General features: G+C 48.4%; 1 protein-coding gene across 2 annotated transcripts; it reads left to right on the forward strand.

The window, feature by feature from the left end:
- Positions 1-510: 510 nt before the first annotated feature.
- Spn (sialophorin) lies at positions 511-11521 on the forward strand. 2 transcript variants are annotated; one of them, XM_029479187.2, is made up of 2 exons: positions 511-842; positions 8724-11521. In XM_029479187.2, exon 2 carries the CDS (start codon positions 8758-8760, stop codon positions 9916-9918), a length of 1161 nt encoding a protein of 386 aa, XP_029335047.1. In that variant the 5' UTR covers positions 511-842; positions 8724-8757; the 3' UTR covers positions 9919-11521. The 2 variants fall into 2 exon arrangements, with proteins under 2 accessions (XP_029335047.1, XP_021024859.1); XM_021169200.3 differs by lacking the exon at positions 511-842 and adding an exon at positions 8268-8327.
- The last annotated feature ends 5722 nt before the right edge of the window (positions 11522-17243 follow it).

The following is a 17243-nucleotide window of genomic DNA, read 5'->3' on the forward strand; positions in this document are numbered from 1 at the left end:
AAAGGACAAAGATGTTCCCTTTCATAACCCATTAACATACTGGTCAAAATCAGGAAGGCCAATACCAATTCAATACGATTTTCTACCTTGTAATCTATATTAAAATTTTGCTAGTTATTCAGATGATATCCTCAACAGCTTATTTGTCTGTTTATGTAGTAGTGATGCAATTGAGCTACGGCCTTGCCTGTGGGGGTAGGCACTCTCCTGAGGCACTTCTATGCCTTCTTGATAACAGCTTTTACTTCATCTAAGCTATACAGCAGTCAGCTGTCTCTGCTTTAAGACCTGGAAGAATATCCGTGTCCCCCCTTTTCCTCTCTCACTTGAAGAGTACCAGCTGGGTGTTTTGTGAAGGGTTTTTTGTGTCCTGTACCATGTTGGTTTTTTCTTTTCCTTTGTATGCGCAAGTGGTGGGTGGGGTGGAGTGGGTGGATGTGCACACGTATGCAGACAGCTAGAAGGACCACAGACTTCCTGCTCCATCACTGGCCCGCTCTATGCCCCGAGATAAAGTCTCTTACTGTAATGAGTACTGTAGTGTGTCAACTTGATGGGATCTAGAGTCCCCTAGAAAACAGCCTCTGGCACACATCTTGATTAAGGTGAGGTGGAAAGGCCTACCCTGGAAGCAAACTTCAACAGTTCCGTGGCCTTGAGTCCTGAGCTGTACAAAAGGCAGAAGGAAAGAAGGAAGGAAGGAAGGAAGGAAGGAAGGAAGGAAGGAAGGAAGGAAGGAAAGAAGCAGGAACCCTGGGCCTTCAGCTTCCTGCCTATGGATTCAAGGTGAGCAGTGCTCTCAAGCTCCAGCTGTCAAGACCCCCACCACAGTGGACCAAGCTGTAAGTAGGGAAGAGCCTTTTCTCCCTTGGGATGGTGCTTGGCTGGGGGATGGTGCTTGGCTGGGGGATGGTGCTTGGCTGGGGGATGGTGCTTGGCTGGGGGATGGTGCTTGGCTGGGGGATGGTGCTTGGCTGGGGGATGGTGCTTGGCTGGGGGTCACGACAAGAAAAGTAACTGATGCTCACTTAGCCAGAGCTTCTTCCACTAACCCCCCTCTGTCTCTCTCCCTTTCTTAAGAGATGTGTTCTTGCCAGGCGGTGGTGGTGCATGCCTTTAATCCCAGCACTTGGGAGGCAGAGGCAGGTAGATTTCTGAGTTCAAGGCCAGCCTGGTCTACACAGTGAGTTCCAGGACAGCCAGGGCTACACAGAGAAACCCTGTCTTGAAAAACTAGAGAGAGGGAGAGAGAGAGAGAGAGAGAGAGAGAGAGAGAGAGAGAGAGAGAGAGAGAGAGAGAGATATGCTCTTAGTCCAGCCAGGTTGGGCTCAAGTGACCATGCTGCTCCAGCCTTGAAAGTGGTTGGGACCATAGATCTGAGCCACTGCACCTGACACACATGTACGTGGAGGTCAGAGGACAACCTCAGGTGTCATTCTTCAGGTACCATCCACCTTTTGTTTGATGCAGGGTCTCTCACTGACCCGGAGCTTGCTGGAGTAGGCTAGGCTGGCAGGTATGGGAATGTGTTGATGTCCCCAGGGCTGGGGTTGTAGGCATACCCTCTCACTCCTTGCTTGTTTTTTGTTGTGTTTTGTTTTTAATGCATGGATTCTGAGGATGAACTTAGGGCCTGATGTTTGTAAGGCAAGCAAGCTGTCCTCTGAACTCATGCCTGACACTTCATTTGTTTTTTCTTCTTTCTTTCTTGTTTTTAGATTCACTTTTCTACTTGTTTCTTTTTTGAGACATGGTCTTAAGTACGTAACTTTGGTTGGCCTGAATCGAGTTCACTGTGCAGACCAAGCTGGTCTTAAACTCATAGATATCTGCCTGCCCCAACCTCCCAAGCGCTGGGATTAAAGGCATGTATCACCATGCCTGGTCTCACTTTATTTTAAAGTATGTGTCTGTGCCTATGTGTGCATATGAGCAGAGGTGCCCACAGAGGCCAGAGGCATCATATCTGCTGATGCTGGAGTTGCAGGCCTCCCGATAGGGATGCTGGGGCCAAACTCCAGCACAAAGTCTTAACTGCAGAGGCATCTTTCCAATCCCACTTCCTATGTTTTAATGGTTGACCTAATACACAGCTTTGAGTCCTTATGGCATTTCTATCAGAGGCCGTTGATATAAGTTTGTCCTATTATTGTTAAGTTTGGATATTTGGTTAAGATGGTATCTGCTAGATATTTTTCCACTCTAAAGTTCCTAGCTTCCCTTTTTAAAATCAGTCTGTTTAGGACTGGAGAGATAGCTTAAAGATAAAGAGTGCCTACTGTTCTTGCACAGGACCCTGTTCAGTTCCCAGGGCCATCTCTAGCAGCTCACAACAGCCTGCGATTCTGATCTCAGGGGACCCGAAGCCTCTCTGTTCTTCGGGCGTCTGCACTGGCGTGCACACACCTGCATATAGACACACTCATCATACACATAGTTTTTGTTTTGTTTTTAAAGATTTGTTTATTTACTTTATGAGTACACTGTAGCTGTCTTCATGCACACCAGAAGAGGGCATCAGATCCCGTTTCAGATGGTTGTGAGTCACCGTGTGGTTGCTGGGAATTGAACTCAGGACCTCTGGAAAAGCAGTCAGTGCTCTTAACCGCTGAGCTATCTCTCCAGCCCCTTGTTTTGTTTTTTGAGATAGGGTTTCTCTGTGTAGTCCTGGCTGTCCTGGAACTTGCTCTGTAGACCAGGCTGGCCTTGAACTCAGAGATCTACCAGCATGACTCTAGAGTGCTGGGGTTAAAGGCCTGTGCCACCAGCAGCAGTTCACACATAATATAAAATGTGTATGTCTAAAACATCCTGTTTTTCTGAGATTGGGAATGGCCTCTGACCACAAAACTTGGAGATTGGAGCAGGGCGATTTCAAGTTTGAGGCTAGCCTTGGCTACTAAGTGGACACATCTCAAAAAAACATGTCTACTTATTAAGTCTTCCTCAATACTCTCTAAAGCTGACTTTAGCCCCTATTTTAATAAGTATTATACAATTTATTCAAATCCCAGCAATCCCCGACCCGCACAGTCCAGGCCTTTGCCTTCAGTCTTTAACCAGCACAGTTTAGCCAGCCTTGCCTTTGGTCTCCATGTTGCAATCATCATGTGGTTCTAGAAAGACTACACCAGACTAAACAGTTACATGTGAGGTTTACTGGGAAAGAAAAGAGCAAGGTGGTGGCGGGAGGAGGAGAGGGGTGGAGAGAGAGAGAAAGAGATTAGAGGGACCTTCCTTTATAGATGGATGGTGACATAGCCACAGGTAAAAGTGGAAGATGAGCCAAGTGGATTCTGGGAATATGGTGGCTGTTGCCTTGGCAACAGTTGTGCAGGCCTATGTAAACTCAGATTTGAATGTGGGATTCAAACCCAGCCTAGGATCTACTGCTTGGGCAAACACTGTTTTGTTTCTCAGACTTGCTTCTTGTCTTCTTCACCTTAAAATTAGGTCATCGTAATGCCACGTGAGTGGAGCATGTGTGTCGCTGAGCCTGGCCTGCCCCAGATGCAGTGGCAGCTCGTTAGCTTCTCATTGTGACTTGTTTAGTGTAGCTAGGCTTGCTGAAGGTAGCTGGGGAAGGAGGCAGACTGTCTGCTCTGGGCCTGGCTGATGGTGGGTGTGGCCCTGCCCCCACATCTCAGTCTCCTCATGGTCTCCCTACTGTGAGCCTTGCCTCCTGATGCCAGCTTTCTCAGCCAGGCCATGTCTGTCAGAGCCTGGATTCACTCTTTTCCTCTCTGCTGTCTCCAGAGTCAAGGGTGATTGATATTCAACAGACATTGATAATGTCCTCGTTCAACTCCATCAGCCCCAGTTTGTTTGAAATGACTATTTTGCCAAACATAATTTTTTGCCTTAGTAATTTTTTTCTCTCTAAAGTTGGGTACCTTTGTTATCTTCGAACGTTTTTTCCTATATTCTACACATTTTGTAAAAAAAAAATATATTTTATATGTATGAGTGTTTTCCCTGTATATGTACCAGGTGCATGCCTGGTGCCAGAGGTCAGAAGAGGGTCCCACCTCATAGGATTTATAGATGGTCATGAGCTACCACATGTATGCTGGGAATGGAACCTGAATCCTCTGCAAGAGTAGCCAGTGCTCTTGGTCTCTGAGCCATCTCTCCACTCCTGTATTTTATCCCCTTATTTAAAAAAAGACAAAAACCTGTAAAAGATTTGTTTTGTGTTGCTGGTGTGTATGTACGTGCACAACTGGCAGATGTTAGAAAGGGGCAGGCAGGCTGCCGTGTGAGCGCCAGGGACTGAACCAGGGTCTGTCCAAGAGCAGCAACTGTCTCACTCTCTAAGCCTTCTCAGGCCTAGTCCTACAGTCTTAAAACATTTTTTCCATCTCTAATTAACAGTTGCTAACTCTTTGCAGCTGGTTGCTTTTCTGTTGACAGTGGTATAAGAAACACACACCCAACAGTGGGGTGCTATCCCCCCATCTTCCCATACCTCCATGCTACCCCTTCTTTCCTCCCCCCCATTCTTCACTCCATTCTCTCCTCTCCCTCCTTTCCTCCTCCCCCATCTCTTTTTTGTTTGTTTGTTTTTGTTTTGTTTTTTCGAGACTGGTTTCTCTGTATAGCTCTGGCTGTCCTGGAACTCACTCTGTAGACCAGGCTGGCCTCGAACTCAGAAATCCGCCTGTCTCTGCCTCCGGAGTGCTGGGATTAAAGGCATGTGCCACCATGCCCCGCCCCATCTCTTCATCTCTTTCCTGTTTGCTCTCTCTGACCCCTCCCCACTCCCCCCACCTCCACTCCTGGCTGCCCCACCCACTTCCTCCCATCCCCACTCCTTTTGCTCCCCTGCCTCCCACCCCCATTCTCTGTCTTCTTTTTGAGACAGGGTCTCATGTATTACACAGTGGCCTTGAAGCTACTATGTAGTCAAGAGTGACTTGAACTCTTGATTCTCCAACCTTTCCCCCCACCCCCGACCCCATGGGAGGACTATAGTTTCCTCCATATCTCCCCCCCCCCCCCCCCCCCCCCCCCCCCCGTCTTCCTTGTTGAAACAAGGAAGAGCACTGGCTGTCCTTCTGGAGGACCCAGGTTTAATCCCACCACAAACATCTAAAGTTCCAGGGACATCTGATGCCCTCTTCTGGCCTCCTTCAGCCAGCACCACGGTGCACACAGCACACAGACATTCATGTCAGCAGGACACCCAGACATATTAAAAAAACAAAACAAAACAACATAATCACAGAGAAATAATCAGGGCTGGGCTGGGGATATAGCTGAGCTGGCTGAGAAGGTCTGGATTCCATCCCCAGCACCACTTAAACTGGGGTAGGTGACTGCCACCCACAAAATGCCAGAGGCAAAGGCAGGAGACTCAGGTCATCCTCAGATACAGATTGATCGTGGAATACACAAACCTTATCTAAACAAACAAACAAACAAACGCCCCCAAATACAGAACATAAAAATAGGGAGGAAGGAAAACCAAGAGCATTTCCTGAGCTTTGTTTTAATCAGGAAACTTGAGATACTACGTAAACAATGTTCCTCAAGAGAGATGACTTCTGCTGCGATGGTGCCATGATCTATCAGGCAGTTGTGCAGAGATGCTCTGAACTAACGTTCCGTCAGTGCACAGTGGGATGTGGAGCCTGCACACCCAGCCACAGGGACAGGAGTCTCAGCTGCTGCTGAGTATGTCACTGGTTTTGTTGTTGTTTTATTGAGACAGGGTTTCTCTGTATAGCCCAGGCTGTCCTGGGTCTCACTCTGTAGACCAGGCTGGCTCACACACAAAGCACTCACAGAGATCTACCCACCTCTGACTCCCAAGTGCTGGGATTAAAAGTGTTTGCTGCTAGGCTTAAACTTTTTTAATTTTATTTTTAAAGTTTCAGCCTCTATAGGACTGAGATCACAGCATGTGCTGCTATGCCTGGTTGCTATAGGTAACCTTTCTTATTGTGTGAGCCTCTCTGTTGACTGTTGGAAGAGGCAACCCAGGGGGTCGAAGCAGCCCCACCCATGCTTGCTGGGTATGTCTAGGATGCCAGGCCCCCATCTCTTTCCCCCAAGCCATTTCTAGCATGGGTTACAGTATACAAGGTGTACTTTGCTAAAGAGACACAGAGAGCTTGCTTATTTGTGCTATAAATGAAGCACCCTACTGCCTGGTATTCCTGGGTGGACCTACTGTGTGCAGGATGGAAATCCAGGCCATTTAGTGTCTCCCAGGACTCTGAAGTAAAGAAGGGCCAGGCAAATGAATGTGTGTGCTGCCTGCTGGCCTGTGAGCTATGCCCTGCTTCTGACCTGGATCTCCAGCTAGATTAACTCAGTACTCGATGGCTATAGTCCAAGTCCAGACTCCATCAGCAATCTGCTTTAGTCCTTCTGTTGTTGTTATAGAATTTGGGCTTATTGAGAGATTTTCAGATATAGATACTTTAAAATTCTTTCCTGTTTTGGAGATTTAAAAATACAGATCTGCAAGATGTAGGGTTAAGAGAAAGAGAGGTGTTCAGAAATAGAGACACGCCTGCGAGTGTGGGTGTGGGCCCCTCGAGGAAAGTCATCCTGCCTTTCTTTCTGTAGCATTCACAGAGCTGTTTTTACGAATAAAAATCGGTTATGAATTTTTAAAAGGAAAAGCTCTGAAACAGACATATACCATAAGAATCCGTTTCGACGACAAGTCATTCAAAGAAGGATCACAAAGATCTCCTTATTTGGGGCTGGGGGGTGGGGGGCGGCTCCATGAGGCTCCGTGAGGCTCGTGAGGCTCGGTGCGACTCCGACTCCGTGTAGCTCCATGTGGCTCCGTGCGGCTCCTTGCAGAGCACTTACTCATGCAGCACCAAGGCCCTGGGATCAATCTGCATAAAACATCCCGCTCAGCTGAAGACTTTTGGTTACTTTCTTTCTTAAAGATTTATTTTATTTATATGAGTACACTGTAGCAGTCTTCACACATACCCAAAAGAGGGCATCGGATCCCATTACAGGTGGTTGTGAGCCTCATGTGTGGTTGCTCGGAATTGAACTCAGAACCTCTAGAAGAACAGTCAGTGCTCTTAACCACTGAGCCATCTCTCCAGCCCATGGTTAATTTTTAAAATATAGGTCTTAAGCCGGGCGTGGTGGCGCACGCCTTTAATCCCAGCACTCGGGAGGCAGAGGCAGGCGGATTTCTGAGTTCGAGGCCAGCCTGGTCTACAAAGTGAGTGCCAGGACAGCCAGGGCTACACAGAGAAACCCTGTCTTGAAAAACCACCAAAAAAAAAAATAAATAAATAAATAAAAAAGAAAATATAGGTCTTTTTAGAAGTTTTCTTTTTTAAATAATAATAATAATAATAATTATTATTATTATTTTAAAAGGAAAAGCTCTGAAACAGACATATACCATAAGAATCCATTTCGACGACAAGTCGAATAACAATTATTATTATTATTATTGGAACAGTGTTTCTCTGTAGTCTTGGCTGTTCTGGAACTCACTCTGTAGACCAGGCTGACCTCGAACTCACAGAGATCCACATACCTCTGCTTCCTGAGTCCTGGGATTAAAGGTGTGCTCCACCACGCCCGGCCGTTAAGTAAATCTTAATTTATTTTCATATTTGTATATGAGTGCCTGTCTGTACCTATGTGGGTTGGTGCCCTTGAAGGCCAGAAGAGGACGTCGGATCCTCTGGATTATGGGGTGGTCGTGAGCCACCAAGCTGGAACTGAACAGGTCTCCTTCAAGGGATCCAATCCTCTCAGCCATCTCTCCAGCTCTCCTAATTCTCTAAGACCACAGCATATGCAATGTTAGTACTAGCTTAAACTGGGGGCCACAGGAGTGACCTCAATTCCCTGTGGCTCTGGCAGGGTTCAGCAGCCCTAAAAACCTTTCAGGACCACGAGCAGAGTTGAGAGGCTTTTTCTGGCCCTGCAGCTCCCTGGGAGCTCTTCGGCAGGAAGTGCACCCACTGTCTCAGGGTCTCAGGTTCTGGCCAAACAGCTTGAGGAGCAAGGGAGGGAAAGGAAACGGTTCTCCACCTCCATATCTTCCACTCCACCCCTACTCCCCATCACTCATCTCTGACCCTTTGACTCCAGTGAAAACCTAAGAATTCCCATCTGGACCCCGAGCATCCTTTCATGCCTCCACTGAACCCTTGGGTCCCCCCCAGGCAACTATGGGAGTAGGAATGGGTGGGGCAGGATGCAGGGGTTGAGTGGGTGGAGCCAAGACCCACTTCCTTTCCCCCTGGGGCTCAGTCTGCCCCAGTCCTGACCAAGCCTCAGGAAGAACTGGAGGTGCTTGCCCTGGCCCTGTGCCTTAACCATTAATCTGGTAAGACGGTATGATCTTGCTGAGTGCGGGGGTGGGGATGCTCACAGGATGAAGGAATGTACCTATAGTTTGAAAAGATGAATAGGCTAAGGGGGTAAGGGGGTCAAGAGCCACCGGCTGGAACAATGAATGAAGGCCAGGGGGACATGGCTGCTCTGGAGTCTGAGCTGCCAAGGCCAGGGTGAGAGTCACTGGCGCCATCTCATCTGTTCCCCTGTTGTCTCTGATAATAGTGAAAGCAAGAATGGAAAAAAAAAAAACCCAAAAAACAACAACAACAAAAAAACCCGTTAAACCACAAGATGGGCTTGGCAGTTGGCAGGGAAGTGGGCAGAAGGAGTGGGGCTGGCCAAGTTTCCCTCCCCAACCTGTGTTCTGTAACTTCCCTACATTCAGGTCCTAACTCCCGCTCCCGCCTGTCGCTCTGGAGATGGCCTTGCATCTTCTTCTCCTCTTTGGGGCATTCTGGGTCCAGGTGGTGAGCCCAGACAGTCTGCAGAGGACGACGATGTTGCCATCTACCCAACATATCGCAGCCCCAAATACCTCTGAAGCCGAGAGTGCCAGCCCATCAATTTCTGTGGGGTCAGAGACAGTGGACCCGAAGGAGACCATCAGCCCCTGGGGGCAGACCACAACCCCAGTTTCTTTGACCTCCTTGGAAACTACTGAATTGTCTTCTTTGGGGACTTCTGCTGGTGCCAGCATGAGCACCCCTGTACCTGAGCCTACTGCCTCTCAGGAAGTTTCCAGCAAGACATCAGCACTGCTTCCAGAACCATCAAATGTAGCCAGTGACCCTCCTGTCACTGCAGCCAATCCTGTGACAGACGGAACTGCAACATCTACATCTATTTCTAAAGGAACCAGTGCATCCCCCACCACTGTGACAACAAGCTCTGCGGAGACCAGTGGACCCTCTGTGGCTACAACAGTAAGCTCCAAGACCAGTGGTCCCCCTGTCACCATGGCTACTGGGTCTCTGGGGCCCTCCAGTGAGCCGCATGGACTCCCTGCTACCACAGCAACCAGTTCTGTGGAGAGTTCCAGTGTGGCCCGTGGCACCTCAGTCTCCAGCATAAAAACATCCACGACGTCTACCCAAGGTCCCATAACCACCAGGTTGCCAAGCCAAGGATCAAGTAACATGTTACTGGTGCCCATGCTTATTGCCTTGATAGTGGTTTTGGCTCTCGTGGCGCTACTGCTGTTGTGGCGCCAGAGGCAAAAGCGGAGGACTGGGGCCCTGACCCTGAGCGGAGGAGGAAAACGAAACGGGGTGGTGGATGCCTGGGCTGGGCCAGCCCGAGTTCCTGATGAAGAGGCCACAACCGCATCAGGGCCAGGGGGCAACAAGGGCTCTGAGGTACTGGAGACAGAAGGCTCCGGGCAGAGACCCACGCTCACTACGTTCTTCAGCAGACGGAAGTCTCGCCAGGGCTCTTTAGTACTAGAAGAGCTGAAGCCTGGGTCGGGTCCCAACCTGAAGGGGGAGGAAGAGCCGCTTGTGGGCAGTGAGGATGAAGCTGTGGAAACCCCAACTTCTGACGGGCCACAAGCTAAAGATGAGGCCGCACCTCAATCTCTATGAGCAACAGGTATTCACCCAATCTGCTACTTAACCCCGGATCCTGCTGTTAGCTGCCGCACACTCTGCATTTGTGAATATTTGTGGACCAAATCCATCCACCCATCCATCCATGCATTCATTTACACACACACCCGCAACCCCCCAGCCCCGCTGTCTCCCACCTCCCCTTCCTCTGTGCTTCCTTTGGAACCAATTGCTGAATCGCCATGAGGATAATCTTAGTGAACCCACGTTTTCCCCGAGGATCCCCCTTGGAATTCTGGGATCCAACAGGCCAGAAAACTCCCTAGGATGAAGCTGTGAAGCCCATGCACTCACGCCCTCCTCAATAGGGGCCCCTTCAGGAATGCCTCTCAACTACCATTTGCTTTGGGGCCAGCTTAGAGCCTGGATGGCAACATCCAGCTTGCTCTTGGGTGAACTGTGACCTGTGACTTTTCCCAGAGCACTCTGATTTGGGGCTGGCTGGAAGCTGCTGGGGGGAGCCTGCCAGAGATCCATCACTTCTCCTTGAGTTAGGGATGTGGAGAGTTTCTGGCTTCATGTAGTCCCGCACCTACTGTGTCCACTCAGAAGTATGGTTTGTGTGCAAGATAGGACAATTTGGGTGATGGTTGCAAACAGTACTGGTGAATATAGACCATGGGAGAAAGCAGGGCAGAGGCTGGTGAGTTCCAAAAGGAGGGACCCAGGAGCTGTACCCTGTCTGCTGAAAATCTAAGTGTGTCTGCAGCCCCCAGAAGAATGCAAATGTGATGGGGATTAAATGTGCCATCAAGTGTGCGTTCTTCAGCTAAGCTGCCATATCCTTCCCTCAGAGGTTCCCTCACACCAGCTCTCACCACGCCCACACCGTGCACACACCAGTAGGCACACATGCAAGAGCAGGAGAGGAGTCAGGCCAGTGCGGTGACTGGGTGGTGCAAACCACTGGTGTTGATGCTTTCCTCTACAGGGTCAGTTGTCTGTTATTCTCTTCCATCCCAAGGCTGAAGTCTTCCCTTGTCTCAGGGTAATAAGAGAGAGTTAAATGAAAGACAGGCCCAAGAGGTGGGACATGGTTGCCAGAGAGTCCCTAAGGGTCTGAGGTACAGAGAGGGGACAGGCCACAATTGTGCTGCCTCTGACCCCACCAGCCTCTGATACCAGCCGGGCACGTGGTCCAAAGGTGGCTGCTGGAGGAGATTTGCAAGAGGAAGCTGTTGAGTCAGAGGGCCCTGCCCTTGAGAACAGACTGACCTACAGAAAGAGATGTGTGCGTGCGATTGTGTGTGGCCTGGATGGGAAAGGGGAAGGGGAGGAGATGGCTCAATGCTTGAGAGCACTGGCTGCTCTTCAGAGGTCCTGAGTTCAATTCTCAGCAACCACATGGTGGCTCACAACCATCTGTAATGGGATTTGATGCCCTTTTCTGGTGTGTCTGAAGACAGCAACAGTGTACTCACATATATAAAATAAAGTTAATAAAAAAACCAAAACAAAACACCTAAAAATCCTGGGGTGTGGGGCGCTGGAAAGACGACTCACTGGTAAACGCAATGGCTGCTCCTCCAGGAAATGGGTTCAATTTCCAGAAGCTCAGAACCTCCCAACTGTCTGCAACGCCAGGTCCAGGGGATTGGACACCCTCACAAGTGCATGCAGACAAAACACCATTGTATATAAAATACGAATTAATATACTAAAACCATCCTGGTCTACATAGCAAGTTCCAGGGTGGGAAGGGCTACATAGTGAGACCCTGTTTCAAACAAAAAACAAACTCACAAAGCATTTTTCCTGGTTGAGTTTGGCATCCAGGGTCCCTGCAGCCAGCCAGCATGAGCTGTCCCTGAGCAGGCAGTAAGGGTCTCCACATCAGGACTCAAAGGGCCCAGTGCTCCAGGTCAGAGCCCAGGGCCTTTTTTTCACCTTGGGATCCTGTGTAATGCTTGGGGAATGAGGCCAGAGGAGGACGAGCCTCGAGCCTCGAGGACAGGCAGCATCCTTTAGGTATCTTTCCCTGGTAGGATCTTCTCAGGGAAGGGAAAGGCAGGGGACTCTCCTAGCCTGTCAGGGTCAGGCTGGAAAACCCGTAGGTTCTGTGATTTGGGATTTCGTCATTTCTTCTTTCCTTAAGTTTCTGGTTGCTTTAACTGATTCTCTCTGTGCATGTGTGTGTGTGTGTGTGTGTGTGTGTGTGTGTGTGTTTGCTTTAACTAATTCTCTCTGTATGTGCATGTGATGAGTGTGTGTGTGGTTGCTTTAATTATCTGTTTGTGCATGTGTGTGAGTGTGTATGTCTGTGTGTGTCTGTGTGTCTGTATGTCTATATATCTGTGTATATAGAATAGAAAAGGGCATAAGATCTCTTGGGGCTTGAGTGATAGGCAGTTGTGAGGTACTCCATGAGGGCGCTAAGACCTGAACTCTGGTCCCAAGTCTTAACCACCGAGCCATCTCTCTGGCTTTCCAAGCTTAGCTTATTTCATGTGGTTCTGGGGATGGAGCTCAGGTCCCCTCATGCCTGTGCATCTAGAACCTTAGCACCTTAGCACCCAAGCCATCTCCTCCCACTTTTAAATTTCTTTTAACCTATAAACTTTATCGTCAGAACTGACCACATTCATGATATCATCATCGCTTTGAGCTGTCCTGTCTTGTGGATCACATTCTTACATGCATCAAAATTCATACTATGAGCTAGAGAGATGGTTCAGCTGTTAAGAACATGTTCTGCTCTGCAGAGGACCCAAGTTCGGTTCCTACACCCATGTCAGGTGACTACAACCATCTGTGACTCTAGCCCTTGGGGACTCAATACCTGGAACCTCTTATGGGCACAGCACTCGTATACACTCCCTAACACAGATGCACACAGCACAGATACACTGCATTTTAAATAATGAAAATAAATCTAACCAGGCATGATAGTGCATACCTTTAACCCTAGCACTTAGGAGTCAGAGACAGGTAGATCTCTGAGTTTGAGCCTGGTGTACAGAGTCAGTTCCAGGACATCCATGGCTGTTACACAGAATAACTCCTCTTTTTGAGATGCAAAAAAAAAAAAAAAAAACCAAACTCAACCAACCAGACAAAAAGATCATGGTTATGGGACTTGGGAGCACTTGCCTAGTGTCTGCATCCTGGATTCTACTGTCAGCTCTGAGAATGAAGGGAAGGGTGGGAGGGAGAGGGAGGAATCACAGCTTCAAATAAGCTTTATTCTCCAAAGTGAAAATTCCAGATAGAGAGAAGATCTGGATAGGAGAGGTTTTACAAAATTCCACACGAGACGCTGCCGGTGCGTAGCTATGAGAGCTCTATTCTCCTAACAATGAGTATTTATAGCTATTTCTCCTTTTGCTCCCATTGGTGACCCTGAGTGTTTATTCAGTGGGGGTAGGCAAAGCCTATGATGAAGACAGAGCTCCCTGGGACAGGGATGGAGGGTCTCTGTCAGCTCTGACCCACTATGCTCAGACTGTGTGGCGGGGGACAGATCTCCCACTGTTGACAAGCAAGAAAGGAATGTGATCACATTGTTCTAAGACACCAAAGTAGAAACCAAGTTACGAGAAACTGGCTCTTTAGGAGGAGGCCTGCACAGTGGGTAGGAGCCTGAGGTGAGCCATCTAGTGTTCTCAACAGCGAGTTACAAGGAGGCCTGTGTGGCCGTGTTTCCAGCTCTCTTCCTATGGTTTGTGACATCAAGACAGGCTGGCTGCACCTTGGCCAAGATCCCAGTGAAAACAGAACCAATCGTTAGTCAAGAGAGCCACCTGCTTGCGTTTGTACAGGCTCTGCCCAAAACCAGCCCACTGCCAGTTGTCCCCACAGTATACCCGTGTGACTTCTCACCAGACTCCTCCTCAACCATGAAGCTCTGACTCAAATGTCAGTCCTTAGTGAAGTTGTCCCTTTGCCCTGCCCCCTCCTCAGACAGACTGTCTATACTCCTACAGCACCTTCTGTGATGGCGCAAATGACTAGGCTGTATGGTTTTTTGTTTTTTAATTTGTTGGTTTGTTTTGGGGGACAGTTTAATATGACCAAGGAATGGCTTTGAACTTACTATAAGCAGGGCGTGGTGGCGCACGCCTTTAATCCCAGCACTTGGGAGGCAGAGGCAGGCGGATTTCTGAGTTCGAGGCCAGCCTGGTCTACAGAGTGAGTTCCAGGACAGCCAGGGCTATACAGAGAAACCCTGTCTCGAAAAACCAAAAAAAAAAAAAAAAGAACTCACTATATAGCAAGGGATGACCTTAAAAACTCTCTCTCTCTCTCTCTCTCTCTCTCTGTGTGTGTTCCTGTGGAGAACAGACAACACTATGTTCATATATGCTATATAGACAACTCTGCAATATTTCCTTGAGACAGGGTTTCTTACTGAACTTGGAGCTGTCAGGCATTGGGGGCAGGGGAGGTGTGGCTGGTGGCCAGAAAGCACCAGTGACCCTGTATCTCCATCTCCTCCTCTTGCCCAAGGCACTGGGGTTACAGGAGAGCATGGCCACACCCAACTTTTTCACATGGGTGCTGTGGGTCCAGACTTAGGTCCTCAAGTCTGCACAGCCAGTTATACACAGAGCTATCTCCCGAGTCCGTGACCTTGACCTGCTGATCCCCCTGCCTCCACCTCCTGAGTGCTGGCATTACAGGTGAGTGCCACCGTACCTGGCATGTGCAGTGCTGGGGATTGCAGATGCTCAGGGCACTGAGCAAGCCCCCGACCAAGTTCCAAGGCCAGGCTGTGTGGCTGTGAGGGTGTCAGAGCAGTGAGCCTTCCAATGCTGCGTCGTCTTTACAGAGAGCCCAACACCCAGGTTGCCGAATACAGGGTTGCTGCCCAGAGGTGTAAGCACAGGAGTGAATTCCAAAATACTCTCTGGAGATGATTAGAGGCCTAACAATGAGAGCTGCAGGGTGGGAAAGAGGTTTCTAGTTGTTTGTTGTTTTGTTCTGGGTCGTCTCCCTCTGTGGCCCAGGCTGGGTTCAAGTGCCCCTCTGGAGTAGCTGGAATTACAGGCATGAACTATGGTGACCCATTTATGATCAGCTGTAATAACGGTGTGGTGGATAAATAGAGAAGTTATGGGCTGGTGAGATGGCTCAGTGGGTAAGAGCACCCGACTGCTCTTCCGAAGGTCCAGAGTTCAAATCCCAGCAACCACATGGTGGCTCACAACCATCCGTAACGAGATCTGGCGCCCTCTTCTGGTGTGTCTGAAGACAGCTACAGTGTACTTACATATAACAATAAATAAAATCTTTTAAAAAAAAAAGAAGTTATATCATTTACTGCATACAGCTATGCACTGTGCCAGCAGAAAAGCCCCTTGAGTCAGAATGCTGACATTTGGGGTCTGTAGGCTATAATGGTTAGCCTGCCCCGTAAGCCTAGTAATCAGGAGGCTGAGGCATGAACCCAGTTTGAGCTATGTACATATCAAGACTCTAACGTTTTTTAAATGTCTGGAGGCTGGGACCTGCCATGAGCATGCTTTAAGTCCAACACTCTGGAGGCAGAGGCAGGTAGATTTCTATGAGCTTGAGTCTAGTCTGGTCTGCATAGTGAATTCAAGAGTAGCTAGGGCTATGTAGAGAGAGAGGGTAGACCCTGTCTCAAAATAGACAACTTAATTAATTAAAAAAATTGAAAGGGCCAAGGCTGGAGAGATGGCACAGTGATTAACAGCACTGGCTATAATTCCAGAGAACCCAGTTCGATTCCCAGCATCCACATGACAATTTACAACTGTGACTTCAGTCCCAAGAGATCTGACACCCGCTTCTGACCTCCTTGGGCACCATGTGTGCAGGTGGTACACAGAGGTACATTCAGGTCAAATACCCATATACATATTTTATTTTATTTTAAAAATAAATGTTTACATTTTTTTAAATAAGGAAGAGGAGGCAAAGGGAAGGAAGGGAGAAAAGGTATTTCTTTTTATGTAAGAATTTACTGCTGGCATTGGAGCATTTGACGTCTTAACCTCCTTCCATTGTTATTCTGCTAGGGTCAGGACATGCTCTGCTTTCTACCAGCTTGTAGGAGAGAAGAGAAGGATGCCTGATGGCTTGTATGATCCAAATCTGGAAGAAGGTGTAGCACTTGTACACACACTCTGTTTAACCAGAATTCAGTCCTGTGTTGGCCTCAGCACCAAGGATGCTGGGAAATGTAGTTTAGATGGGAAAAAACCAAGCAATCCCAACCACAGGGAGGGAATACCAAAATGGAAGATTTGTTGTAGAAAACAACTGCAGCCGGGCGTGGTGGCACACACCTTTAATCCCAGCACTTGGGAGGCAGAGGCAGGTGGATTTCTGAGTTCAAGGCCAGCCTGGTCTTCAGAGTGAGTTCCAGGACATCCAGGGCTATACAGAGAAACCCTGTCTTGAAAAACCAAAAAAAAAAAAAAAAAAAAAAAAAAGAAAGAAAGAAAGAAAGAAAACAACTGCAAGATGCAAAGAAGAAAAACTTCAAAGGTGACCCAGAACCTAGTATAGTAGCACCTGTGATCCCAGCACTTGGGAGACTGAGGCAAGAAGATTGCCCTAAGTTAGAGTCCAGCCTGGATTACACAGTAAGTTGCAGGCTAGCCTGATCTACACAACAAGATCTTGTTTCTAAAATCAAACCAAAACATAACAGAAGACCAGCCAGGAGAGAATGGGTGATAGTGGCTGGGAGAACAGGAAACAGCAGTGGGAAGGATGGTGGGAAGCACTTCCGGGATCCAAAGCGAGGCAAGCAAGGGGCTGGGGCGAAAGGGCCTGCGTGAGGATCCCTTAACTTGTGCACCCTCTAAGCCTGGTTTGCCTCACCTTACTCCCCAGTGAAGGAGCACAGGAAGTGGGGGCGGGGGAGCGCTGGGAGATGCTTTGGTAATCAGTCCCCAGAAGACTGTAGCAAGAATGGTTTCCAGTGAAGAAATGGAGACCCTGCTGGCCCTTGGCAGGAGCTCCTGTGTCAGGATGGTGAGAGCTTCCTGGGCCTACCTCTCTCTCCCTCATCTTCTTCCCTCCTCCCCTCCCTCCTTCATTTTCTTTAAAAACAGTTTTACAACTATTTATTTATTTAATGTTTGATGCTCTTCCAGAGGTCCTGAGTTCAATTCCCAAGAACCCACATGGTGGTTCACAACCATCTACAATAGGATCTGAGAACCTCTTCTGGCATGCAGACTCACATGGAGATAAAGCACTCATATACATAAAATGCATAAATACATCAGTCTTTTTAAAAGATTTTTTATGTATTTTATGTATATGAGTACATTGTAGCTGTACGGATGGTTGTGAGCCTTCATGTGGTTGTTGGGAATTGAATTTAG

Source organism: Mus caroli, unplaced genomic scaffold, assembly GCF_978045245.1.
Source record: "Mus caroli unplaced genomic scaffold, Mus_caroli_1 scaffold_8, whole genome shotgun sequence".
Lineage (NCBI taxonomy): Eukaryota > Metazoa > Chordata > Mammalia > Rodentia > Muridae > Mus > Mus caroli.